The 12,565-nt window shown below is 52.7% G+C and overlaps 1 protein-coding gene across 6 annotated transcripts; it reads right to left on the reverse strand.

Moving 5' to 3' along the window:
* Positions 1-256: 256 nt before the first annotated feature.
* WBP2 (WW domain binding protein 2) lies at positions 257-7,894 on the reverse strand. 6 transcript variants are annotated; one of them, XM_004275486.4, is made up of 8 exons: positions 7,669-7,894; positions 5,296-5,404; positions 4,030-4,165; positions 3,094-3,186; positions 2,312-2,446; positions 1,996-2,118; positions 1,464-1,540; positions 257-1,334 (listed from the first exon to the last, which is right to left on the reverse strand). In XM_004275486.4, exons 1-8 carry the CDS (start codon positions 7,725-7,727, stop codon positions 1,281-1,283), a joined length of 786 nt encoding a protein of 261 aa, XP_004275534.1. In that variant the 5' UTR covers positions 7,728-7,894; the 3' UTR covers positions 257-1,280. The 6 variants fall into 6 exon arrangements, with proteins under 6 accessions (XP_004275534.1, XP_033294411.1, XP_033294412.1 ...); XM_033438520.2 differs by lacking the exon at positions 7,669-7,894 and adding an exon at positions 6,565-7,420; XM_033438521.2 differs by lacking the exon at positions 7,669-7,894 and adding an exon at positions 5,946-6,046.
* Positions 7,895-12,565: the final 4,671 nt, after the last annotated feature.

Below are 12,565 nucleotides of genomic sequence, written 5' to 3' on the forward strand. Positions count from 1 at the left end.
CTGTGCCAGGCCCCAGGGGACTCAGCGGGTGGGCACAGTTGCTGAGCAACTGCCACAGAATGGACACAGGAGAGGCCTTAGCATCCTGGGCCCAAATAGGCCAAGAGAACAAGGGACTCTCACACGGGAGGGAACACTGCCTCCCCCGGCCCCAAGCAGCCAGATGGCTCTCCTTCCCAAGAGCCTCGTCACCACACGCAGAGCCGGGCAGGGTCCAGTCACTCATTTTTACAAGTTCACATTTTCAGCAGACAAATCAAGGTGCAAACAGGGTTTATTTCACATTAATATATTAACTGAATTTTTTTGTCAAATAAATAGGGAATTCTCTTTAAATAACCATCTCCTCTCTTCACAGCCAGGCCAGGAGCAAACGGGAGCGAATTTTAGTGCATCCAGGGGGCGTATCACCAACCAGGCAAGAAGCTTAAAGGGAAGAGGGCAGGCTAAGGGGCTGGCGAGAGGTCATGGTCAGCGGCCAGGCCAGGCCCCAGGGGTCTGTTCCCAGCCCTCCCGGCAGCCCCCAAGTGGACATGCGTTCTGCAGTTCCAGTCCAAGAAGCCCCTTCTAGAGGGAAAAGAGAGAAGGCAAAGGGAAACAAATTCCAGAAAAACTAGCAGGGAAGCAGAGGGGCTCCCTCCCCAGCTGCAGCAGCCTGGCCCTCACGCCACCCACCCCCTGGTGGCTCGTGGGAAAGCTCCAAAAGTCAAAAGCAGTGGCAACAGGATGACCAAGGACAGGGAAGGGAAGGCGAGCGTGACGGGGGCTGAGGCTGGCTGGGAATGGAACGTAGGCTGAGAGTCCGGCAGACAGGTGGCCTTCCACAGCCAGGTACAGACCAGAGTGGATGGAATGTGAGTAGGGCCTGGCAGGGGTCCCTGGGGAGGGCAAAGCTCGTGAGGATAAAGTGGCTACAAAACGAGAGAGCTGGACTGCGGCGGAGGAGGTGGCCAGAGAGTCCCTCCGTGGGTAGAAGCTATGAGAGCAGGACAGGAACGAGGCGGACGCCCCCCGGGGATGCTGAGAGGGAAGCGCTGTGGGCTCTGGGCTCACGTGGGAAGCTGGGAGGCACCGCTCCCCGCACCCCTCAAGGCTAGGTCCTGGCGACTGCTTTATATTCATCCAAGTCAAGGGGCCCTCCCCCTGCCAGGCTAGTTCCTGGCGACTGCTTTATAATCAGAGCTGGAGAAAGGACGAGGCCCGCCCCCCACCCCAGACTCAGCCCCAAGGGGAGGGGAGGAGAGAGCAAAGAGAGGTGGGAGGAGGTGGGTGTGAGCGGTCTACTGGGTCTTCTTATCTTCTGGGGGGTAGTAAGGAGGCGGCGGAGGCTGGCTCTGAGGAAGAAAGGAAAGATCACGTTAGAAGGGTCGGAATAAGCCGAGGTCTCTCCTGCCCCTAAATCCCAGCAAACTGGGGCTGCGGGGGTCCCGCCAGTGCCACGCCCCGCCCACCAGCCCGCTCACCGTGGGCATGTAGACATTGTGTGGGTTGCCTGGGTTGTAATAGGCGCTGGCGGCTGCTTCGGCGGCCTTGGCTTCAGCTGTGAGAACACACAAACTGGGGAAGAGCCCCGGGGACAAGCCCTCCCCGCCTCCTCCGCTGCCCCCACGGCCCTGGCCCCCTGGTGCTCGGGGCGGCGGGTGCTGAGGACGCAGTTCCATCACTAAAGCAGTGGAGAACCCTTCCTGAGCACTTACCGCGTGCCACACCGTCCCATCTGGTCCCTCTACACCTCCTGCCCCCCACCCCCCATCTTCACCACAAGCCCCACAGGTGGGGCCGTTGGCACGTTTTGTGGATGAGAAGACTCCGGTGCAGAGGGGGACCTTCCTGGGCCCAGGGCACGTGGCCAGCTAAAGGACAGAGTCAGGGCTGGAATCTACCCCTTCGCCACCAGGCCACCGCGCTGCCGGTCCCCTGGGATCGTCCCTAGGCCAGTGGTCATTCGTTATCTGGGGCTTCCGTGCAACCACAGGGAGCAGCCAGGGCCCTCACCTGCAGGAGTGGAGGGGACATCGGGGCCGCTGACCGGAGGCTCCATGGGCCCAGGGTAGGGCGGCGGCGGGGGCTGCATGTACCCCATGGCCCCGTCCATCATGGGAGGTCCCGGATAGAACTCTGCTCGGCAAGAGAGTGACGGGGACCCAGTGAGCAGCCCAGCCCCGGCTCCTGTAGCTGGTACCCTCCCAGGCCCCTCCAGCTGCTCTGTCAGTCCTGAAGCCAAAGAACAAGTCTCCCCTCTACAATCCCCTGGCCTGGGTGAGGGTGGTCAGTGGGGGGGGGAGGCGTGGGTAGCAAAGGACACACTCACCAGCTGGGGGCAGTGGACAGGGGTAGCCAGGAGGGCAGGGGTACATTCCATTGGCGACTGGTGGGGGGAAGACATAGGCCCCGCTGGGCATGTAAGAGTAACCATAGGCTCCGTTGGGGGCTTCACCTCGGGAGGCTATAGCACAAGGGGAGAGAGAAATGAGTGTCGCGGGCCTTGGGTTCTGGGGAGAGGGCGCTCCCACCGCCTGCCGAGGGGAGCTGCAGGGTCCCAGGAATGCGCACAGCAGACACGCCTCACCCCTCCCCACTGGAGTCTGCCTCTGTCAGGAATGAGGCGAGGAGTCTGGATGGGGAGAGAGGTCAGAGCTGGGGTGGAGGAGGTCCAGGACAGGGGTGGAGGGATGGATGGAGGGAAGAAGGAGGCTAGAGGTGGGGTAGAGAATGGAGCTGGGTGAGGCTGGGGACGAGGTGAGGAGGTCTGCTGAACACAGCCCTTGGGGACTTAAAATGGTTGCCTGATGGTAGCTTAATGGTTGAGTTTCTGTTTGTTTCTATGAGGCCACAGTAAAATGTCCTTGAGTCCAAACAGCTTTGCTAAAATGTCCTATAGCTGCTCCAGGCAGGGGAAACCCAGCCTCTGAGGTACAGGAGGGTGATTTCATTACAGGCTTCCTTCCCAACTCCCAGCCCTGGGCAGCCTGGGGCCCAGAAGCTCATCTCCTGACTGCTTAAAAAACAAAACAAAAAGTAAACAAACCCAAATGAGCAAACAGCACACACATTCAATGCGGCCTTGGCCCCTGGTTTTTAGAGCCTTGATACCTTGAGATGCCACCTGTAGCATCCGCTGCCCAAATTCAATGGCGCCCCCTGCCACAAAGGTCAACTTGTACAACGCAGAGCCTTCCCAGCCACCTGAGAAGGGAACAGGGCGTCAACAGCTCCGGAAAAGAACTTAGGTTACGTCTGAAGAGATGGCTCTTCGTCGTCTTCAGGCCCCATCCAATGGCCAGGAGGCTCACCACCCACGTCGCACGCCAGTGCTGCAGACCGGCCACCTCCTGCCCGCTTACTGCGCAGCCCTGTAAGCACGTCTGCACTCAGGCCTCCCACCCCCAGTAAGGCAGCTTCTCAGCAACAAGCACGCCCAGCAACAACTGACGTTCAAGTTCAGAACAGGTCTCTCATCCCGCGGGGGCCTGAGGACGAACCCCGGGCCCCTCCAGCCTGGCTTCTGTCCAAAGGGGAACTGTGAGCTCAACAGCAAGGCTCGGGCCAGGCTGAACGTGAGCGGGAAGGCGAGTTCGACGCAGGGGTCTCTGGGGTCTGCAAAGAGCCTGACACCAAGCAGGGCCTCTCCGGGCGTTACAGAGGGGCAGCGGGTTCTGCCTGGCTCTAGGGGAAAGACCCTTCCCAAGAACCTGATACAGCTCCCTCCCACACCTAACATCTGAACACACTCCCCAGCTCACAATAAGCATTTTCACTTGGTTTACAGTCATCCTGCTGACTTCCCTCTCTGAAAAGGTGACCTGAGCCGTCATCTTTAACGTTAGCACTTTCCAGCTCTTGGCAACTTCCCCCTGCTGAACAGCTGGCAGCCCAAGTGCTGGTCTTGGAAGCTGATCCAGAGCCAGGAAGAAGACACGGCTAGAGTGATAGGGTCCAAAGAGGACACCTCCAGGGCAGCAGTCAGAGATGCCCCAGAGCACCTCTCTGGAAGCCCCGTCGGTGTCCCCAAGCTCCCTTGTCACCTACCTCCTGCTTCAGCCTTCACTGTTCCCTTGATGTAGTTTGCTCCAAACACAGGCTGCTTGATCTCACAGTCCTTCATCAGATAAAACGGCATCATGAAGGACTGCATGGCATCCTTCCCCTTGGACAGAAAGATGACCTGCAGGGAGAGAGAACAAGGGCCATCCCCACCCGAACCATGGCCTGCCCGGCCATCGCCTCCTATGTGCGGGAGGCCATCACCTCCCAGGGCCGGGGCGGGTGGCCCGAGCCAGCACCCGGCAGCCCCAGGGCGCTCTCTGCACCAGCCAGCCCCGGAGAGCGCTTTTTAGAGTAAAAGGCCTCAGATGCAGCCGGGCTGGAGAGGCCAGACATGTGACTTCACAAGAAAAATGTGTGGCTCAGACAGCACGTGTGAGCAGGACAGACTGCTCTGCCACTGAGACGCGGTGGTGAGGAGACGGCGGATGTGGAGCCTAAGTGGAGGGCCTGCGAGGCCAGGGCAGAGAGGCAGGGCCGAAGCAGGGAAGGGCTCCTGAAGGGAGAGCTCAGCCTGAGCTTCACAGAACTGAGAAGAGGGAATGGCAGCGGGTGGCAGATCCCAGGAGAAGGGATGATCCTAACCTTTCTGCAGACTCTGCCCAACAGCCAGCGTCTCCCACCCTGCACGTGGGGAACATTCTGCTTTACCCCCATGACTTCAATCTGTGACTGAAGATGCCAGCTTGAACCCCCAGAGATAGGGTTTTGAGACACCCCCCCACCCCGGTCTCCACTAAAGCCTGTGCTCCTCTTCCTCTAACGATCCTTAAGTCTAACTCTGGGATAGCTGCAGGCAGCGATCCTCTCCCCGGAATATCCATCTGTGTTTCTCTGGAAGTCTCTCAGAGTCTGCTTGGGGAACTCTCAGGCAAGGCCCATTCTGCAGTCTGACATTTCTCGCTCTGCAGGGTTTGGCCGGTCTCTCTGCCCACTCCCAAGGCTGCGGCCAGGCTACTGTATCCCCTCCAGGCCCAGGTCATCCCAGCAGCTGCATCCAACTACAGAGAGATTTTGCAGCAGCAGCTCTGGAACTTACACGGATTCACTGCCATCAGTTCTGCTGTGCGAAGAGAGGCTGGTGGTTCTAGAACCAGGAGCATGTGACAGAAACACGCTAACATTCACCAGGGTTCAGCGGCCACTAGACTCACGAGGCTGAGGCTGACCGAAGACTCCATCAGCCTCCAGGAGCCATGAGTCTCCAAAACAACTGACTCGCCAAACCAACCATCTCGCTGTACAACGTACCCGGTACGGGGTAAGGTAGACGGTGCCTTTCTTGGTCCCTTTGAAGGCCTCTGGCACATTCCTCATGTCACTGAACGTAAGTTCTACATGGTCATAGGACATCAGGATGCTGTGATGAGAAAAGAGGAAATGCCCTGATGAGACAGTTGGAGTCACAATCTGTCACCCCCAGGGACTGGACCCTCCTGGGTAGCAGTTGCTTATTAGTAGCTGCCAGCAAGTCATCCGCTTCAATACTGATGTGAGAAAACTACTAACACAGCCATGGAAGAGATAAGCAAGCTGGGGGTCCATAGAATTTCCCCCAAACTCCACACACACAGCCCCTAAGTGACCAGTGCAGGGACTTCCCTGGCAGTCCAGTGGTTAGGACTCCACGCTCTCACTGCTGAGGGCCAGAGTTCAATCCCTGGTCAGGGAACAAAAATCCCACAAGCCAAGAGGCACAGCCAAAAAAAAAAAAAAAAGTGACCAGTGCCATAGAAGAGCCACAGGGCTCTGGAGACGCCATAATCCCTCAAATCAGGTTAGATTATCTGGGTTAGCTCTTCGATTCTCTTCTAGGTCCTTATGACAGGTGTTCTGTTTTTGTTGGCTTACTTTTTAAAATCTGATATACAAACATTTTAATACATGACTCTACACATTACCAAAGGGCTCACTTCAGGGTTCCTTTAAACCTGGGGTTCTGAAGCTGGGTCTGCAGGGTATCAGTCCACTAGCCCTTGAGATGATCACGTACGTGCTTTTTCCTGGGAGAGACCACAGTTTTCATCACTCTCAAAGGGATTCATGATTTGAAGAGTAAGGTTCACTATTTTACATATCAAGTTTTAAATGCTGAATGTGGACTTCAATTACTGTTTACATAATTTTTTCAGAAATGAGGCTGAAGCAGTTTCTGAAACAAGGCACATCATTATTTAGCAGCAATGAGTCCTAAACCGGGTAGGAGGCCCAGCAGGATAGATACATTCTTGGCCCAGAAAAGTCTCACTGAGAGAGAAAGAAATAGTCCCAGGAGATGTTACCAAATGGCATCAAAAGGGTCTGTCCGGGTCCAGGACTGGCTTGCACACAGAGCAGCTACACACTAAGGGCAATGTGAAGTTTCTCTGATTACAAGACAACAAGGTCCAAGCTCACATGGTTCCATTTGTCTCCTTTCGCCTCCCAGATATCACAACTTCCTTCACTGGGGAGGGGTAAGTGGGAAAGAGAACCAGTACCAGAAAAGAAAAATACAGCTCAGAGAAAAGAGGTCATTACCAGGAACAGGCTGGGACGGCCAGTCGCTGAGCAGGTAAGATGGAGGAAGAGTCAATATTCTGAGGTCTGGGCTCCCTGGGTGCTCTCCTCTGACTCATCAAGCATTCCCGGATGACAGCCCTGGGCTGGGTGCTGGCCTTAATCAGCTACCAGACTTTGATCCCACCAAGTCTCCCGTGGGGACTCAGATTCCTCCTATGCTCCTTCAAAAAGTGCTTTCAGGTCAGCATAGCTCAACCAGGGCTGGCTGGTCTGATTCTCAGTGCCCAAGGAGCAAGAGAAGAGAAGTCATCCAAGGAGCCCAGAGGTGGAGGAGAGACAGAATTGACGGGGGGTGGGTAGGAAGAACCTTGAAGCTGGGAGACCTCTGCTCTGGGAAGTGACCCAAGCCAACAGGAATTCAAGGGAAAGAGGCAAAGACAGACCTTTACAGAAAACGTGTCAAACATGTGACAAACGTTAGCTATGTAATTTCACCTCTGAGCCTCAGTTTTTCATCTGGAAACAGCAGTTCTGGAATATACTGGAAGGCTACATACTGGGAATTAAGGCTACTGACTTTGGAATCCGGACTCCTTTCCTGTTACAGCTCTGTGATCTCATGCAAGTTACTTAAGCTCTGTGCCTCAGTTTCCCTACGTGTAAAATGTGGATAGTAATAGTATCTGCCGCACAGGATTTACATATTGAGAAAAGCAAAAGAGGTGTAGTCCCTGACACATAGTAAACGACCAATAAACGGCAATTATTTCTGTCTAAAGCGCTTCCCAATTCTTAAAGTCACCTACTCTGGGACAGGGGCTCAAGAACTACCCACAGGTTCCGCCTGTCTCTCCAAACCCCCACCCGTCTCTCCAAACCCCTACCCTAGCCAGCCGCCCCACCCCCATCCCACAGCTGCAACATCCCGGCCCTTCCCTCACGCCTCACCCACCTTCCTTCAGCCCCGCCCCCAGCCGTTACCCCACCCCCCGCCCCCCACCCCCCGCATCACTTTCACCTCTTCACGGGTTTATTCTCCACCGCCCACTCACCCACCACCCACTACCCACACCCTCGACGCCCGCCCTTCAGTTCTCCAGGATCCTTCCGTAGTGTTTTCACCTCTCGGTATTGTTGACGATCACTCCGCCGCCCTCCGAGTGATTCTTGTTGAGCGCCATAGTCTCTCGGAAAAGGGTCCCGAGACTCGGAACGCAGTGCGCTTGCGCCCTTCCTCGGCCCACCCCTAGTGGCGTCGTTCTTATTAGAGTCAGCCAATCAGCTCTTGCGCGGAGGCTGGCTCTACCACCTGATCCCTGGCGTCACGTGCTAATAGTTTACTCCCTCTCCCCCTCCCCCCTAGTTTCGCTCGCATCACAAACTCAAGACTGTAGTTCCCAGAAGGCAATGCTCCCTCAACCTCGACTTCTCACTACGCTAACGGAAGGCTGCATTCTGGAACTTGTAGTCTCCAAGACCATAGGCCCGCATTGACTCCGCTTGTTGCATAACTAATCCTGACCCTCCTCCACCCGGTCCTCCGAGGGACCGGCGTAAATAGTTGGGCGCGTCACAGGCAAGTTCGTCGTAAAGGCCCTGGACGCAAAAGTTCATACGCACGGAATGGGGACTATAACCTACACCTGCTGTGGGAGCGTTGTACACTTACTGGGGCATCTTCATTCAGTCCGCAAACGTATGGGGAGCACTTCCTATATGACTTTGCTCCCCCGCCACACACTTGGGTAGTCACTGAGCTAGAGAGATGAGTCCAAGAATCAGTCTCTGTTCTGGGAGAGAAGAGTCAAGAAAAACTGCCATCCCTCCCTTGAAATCAAACCCACACCCTCCGAAGTGGGCGGTGAGAATCTCCGTGCGGGGAGGAGAACCTTTGCCTAGCGCCGGCACCTGACCGCCGCTTCCACCACAGCTGGCCTCGCGGTGGCGCTGCTCGCTCTAGAACGCTCTGGCCCTGCAGTCCCGCCCTCCCAGCGTTTAACAGGCTGGAAGATTTAAACCGGACGCGGAGGAGCTGAATGGAACTGGGCACAATTGTGACACCCGGAGCTTGCAGAATGGGGATGACTCATTGTGACCCAGCACTTGGGCGGCCTCCACTCGGCCGCGGTAGTTATGTAAACTCCCGCACCTCCGAGGTGGAGCTTTACCCGCAATTGTGGGGGTGAGGGGGCGGGTCTTACTCCCCACGGGGCGGCGCAGGTGCAACATTAATCTTAAGGGATCGGAGTTTGATTTTTAAGCAAACAGCTGATTTCCTGACACGTGGTGGCCAACTTTGGGATCCACCTGCTTGACTTGACTTGAGTGAGATTTCCTAGGTGAAGGATCAAAAACTAGAAAATATTATGAAACAGGTAACAGCCTTCTGTGAGGTCTTGCGCAAAACCACCTGGAAGTTGCAGGACAAGTGCAGTGAAGTAGTGCGTCATGGACATGATGAAGTCGGCCCTAATGGGTTAGGGTAAATTCCACACATACAGTCTATGTAGCGGTTGAAAAGAATGAAGTCATATTCTATGTGCTGATGTGGAAAGATTGCTAAGGTTTGTCTGTACAACTGGTGTATAAATATACTTCTGTTTGTATAAAAAATAGGATAGGATCTAGATCTAGATATTTTCTTGAACGATCCATCAGACACTGTTTTGGGCATCATCCCTTTGAAGCTCAGCTCTGGGAACTGGGGTTGGCAGGTGACTTACTGTGCATTGCATGCTCTTTTGTACTGTTTGTTTACTGTGTGCATTTTAAATATTAATAATACATTTCAAAAAGAAAGAGAAAACCCACCCAGTAATGGGTGTGCAAGAATGGCTGCTACAAGGACCCTAAGAGGGAAGGTGGGACAACAGCGCAGTCCTGCCCTGACCCCTTTGCGACCCCGGTTGATGGCAGAGGCAGAGGCGGGTTTTGTGGGGGCCTGAAGCCTCTCCAACGTTGGAGGCCCTGTTTTAGAACTAAGATACACGATTATGAACACACAGTGCTGTGGCCACACTGAGGCCTCCTAGCAGGAGGGGAAACGTGATGAAGAGGAAGTCTGAGTGGAGCGAGATAGCACTCTTAACCGATTCTGGCTTAAGTGTCCAAATTTTGCAAATTTTATAAAACCATGTGATCATGTGAATGCCTTGTGAGGACCGCTCCCAGGCGGGGGAGAGGTCAGGTGCTTTCCAGGACCCACACTGAGGGGCTCAAGGGCAGTTCATTGCTGAACCAAGTCGGTGGCAAAAGGCCCTGTTTGGGCCCAGGTCTTAGAACTCAGATCACTCCTGCCTTCTAGTGCACACAGGCTCTGGCTGTTCCCAGAAATGATCGCTTTTTGCTGAGCTGTAATTGCTCCTGTTCTGCAGACTGGAGCTCCTTGAGTGCTTTGGGCTTGCCTGGGATATTGTGCCCATCACCACAGAACAGCCAGGCAGGGTCCAGGGTGACCCTGTTCCAGTCACCTCTTAAGCTCCAAGAAGCTTCATTTAGTTGCCCCAGTGAGTTGGACAAGTATCATTTGTGTTACACAAATAATCATTTTCTATGTGTGTCCTGATGTTGAAAAGACTAGGGAGCAGTTTATCAGATGGTGGCTTTCCTTTTTTTTTTTTAATGTTGACCCACAGTAAGAAGTACATTTTTTTTTTTTTTAAATTTTATTTATTTATGGCTGTGTTGGGTCTTCGTTTCTGTGCGAGGGCTTTCTCTAGTTGTGGCAAGTGGGGAACACTCTTCATCGCGGTGCGCGGGCCTCTCACTATCGCGGCCTTTCTTGTTGCGTAGCACAGGCTCCAGACGCGCAGGCTCAGTAGTTGTGGCTCACGGGCCTAGTTGCTCCGCGGCATGTGGGATCTTCCCAGACCAGGGCTTGAACCCGTGTCCCCTGCATTGGCAGGCAGATTCTCAACCACTGCGCCACCAGGGAAGCCCAAGAAGTACATTTTATATCAAGACCCAATAAGGGAATTCCCTGGCAGTCCAGTGGGCAGGACCCTGCGCTTTCACTGCCGAGGGCACGGGTTCAATCCCTGGTTGGGGAACTAAGATCCTGAAAGCCGCACGGTGACTCAAAAAAAAAAAAAAAAAAAAAAGACCCAATAAACCCACACACCTACAGTCACTTAATCTTTGACAAAGAAGGCAAGAATATACAATGGAAAAAAGACAGTCTCTTCAGCAAGTGGTGTCGGGAAAGCTGTACGGCCATATATGTAAATCAATGAAGTTAGAACACACCCTCACACCATATACAGAAATAACATGGCTTAAAGACTTAACTATAAGACATGACACCATAAAACTCCTAGTAGAGAACATATACAAAACATTCTCTGACATAAATCGTACCAATATTTTCTTGGGTCAGTCTCCCAAGGCAATAGAAATAAAAGCAAAAATAAACAAATGGTGGGACCTAGTCAACTTACAAGCTTCTGTACAGCAAAGGCAACCATAAACAAAACGAAAAGACAACCTACAGACTCGGAGAAAATATTTGCAAATGATGTGGCTGACAAGGGCTTAATTTTGGAAATATACAAACAGCTCATACAACATCAAAAAATCAAACAACCCAATTGAAAAATGGGCAGAAGACCTAAATAGACATTTCTCCAAAGAAGACATACAGATGGCCAACAGGCACATGAAAATATGCTCAACATCACTAATTATTAGAGAAATGCAAATCAAAACTACAATGAGGTACCACCTCACACCAGTCAGAATGGCCATGATTAAAAGGCTACAAATGACAAATGCTGGAAAGGGTGTGGAGAATAGGGAATCCTCCTACACTGTTGGTGGGAATGTAAGTTGGTGCACCCACTATTGAAATCAGTATGGAGGTTCCTCAAAAAAGTAAAAATAGAGTTACCGTCTGATCCAGCAATCCCACTCCTGGGCATATATCTGGAGAAAACTGTAATTCAAAAGGATACATGCACCTATATGTTTATAGCAGCACTATTCACAATAGCCGAGACGTGGAAACAACCTAAATGTCCATCGACAGCTGAATGGATAAAGAAGATGTGGTATATATATACAATGGAGTACTACACAGCCATAAAAAAGAATGAAATAATGCCATTTGCAGCAACATGGATGGACCTAGAGATTGACATACCTAAGCGAAGTAAGTCAGAAAGACAAAGACAAATACCGTATGATATCACTCATATGTGGAATCTAAAATACAACACAAATGAACTTACCTACAAAACAGAAACAGACTCACAGAGACACGGACAAAGCCTGCAGCAGAGCCAGCAGGAAACCTGATTTCTCCCAGAGTCAGCAGCAGTCATAAGAGGGAACGACACCCCTCTCTCTCAGCAACTGCTGCTTTCCTACCAGTGATACCCCTAGACAAGCTTTGCAATTCCCAACTATTGGCGGGGGTGCCTCAATACTAAACCATTCACCTCGTGATGGCCCCCAGTCCCTAGTTAATCCCCAGTGCTTCTAATCCCCACTCAGAAACAGCACCCACTCCAGAACTGGTCCCTGCTTCCCATAGACTCTCCTCAGAATCTTTTAGAAGACAAACCTGAGTTTTGTCTTCTAAAGAGCTTCCCTCTTCCCGCTCATGGGTGGCTGGGCATCTTGGGGCAACCCTGGAGGCTGTGCCCCCTGGTGGCTGGCTGCGGAGGCTTTACCGAAACAACTTTCCTGAAACGATATCTACCCTACTACATGTTGCTGAAGAACACTGTTAGTTATGAGTTAGTTATAACTGCATAGAAAAAATCTTATTGCAACATTGCACGCAAAGGAAAAGCTCCCTTGAGGGTCAATTCAGAGGTTCCCTCTTAGAAGGGACAATTTATAGGAGTATGGTCAGAGAGCCACTGCTTGGCCAGAGGTCACTGGGTTTCTGATTGAAGACAACCAGGTAGGTGGGAGAGGTAACTAAGTTCCCAGATCAAATTCTTTTTTTTTTTTTTAAGATTTATTTATTATTTATTTATTTTACTTTTGGATGCGTTGGGTCTTTTTTTTTTTTTTT

The sequence above is a fragment of the Orcinus orca genome, chromosome 19 (assembly GCF_937001465.1).
Source record: "Orcinus orca chromosome 19, mOrcOrc1.1, whole genome shotgun sequence".
NCBI lineage: Eukaryota > Metazoa > Chordata > Mammalia > Artiodactyla > Delphinidae > Orcinus > Orcinus orca.

What these genes read in the sequence shown, in the direction of transcription:
- WBP2 (XM_033438520.2), bottom strand. Translation starts at nt 6,662, where the DNA reads ATGAGTCAGAGGAGAGCACCCAGGGAGCCCAGACCTCAGAATATTGAC. An exon ending in TCTACCTTACCCCGTACCGG is followed by an intron (nt 4,166 to 5,295) that starts GTACGTTGTACA and finishes CTCTCCCTGCAG; the next exon opens with GTCATCTTTCTGTCCAAGGG. An exon ending in AGTGAAGGCTGAAGCAGGAG is followed by an intron (nt 3,187 to 4,029) that starts GTAGGTGACAAG and finishes TTCCCTTCTCAG; the next exon opens with GTGGCTGGGAAGGCTCTGCG.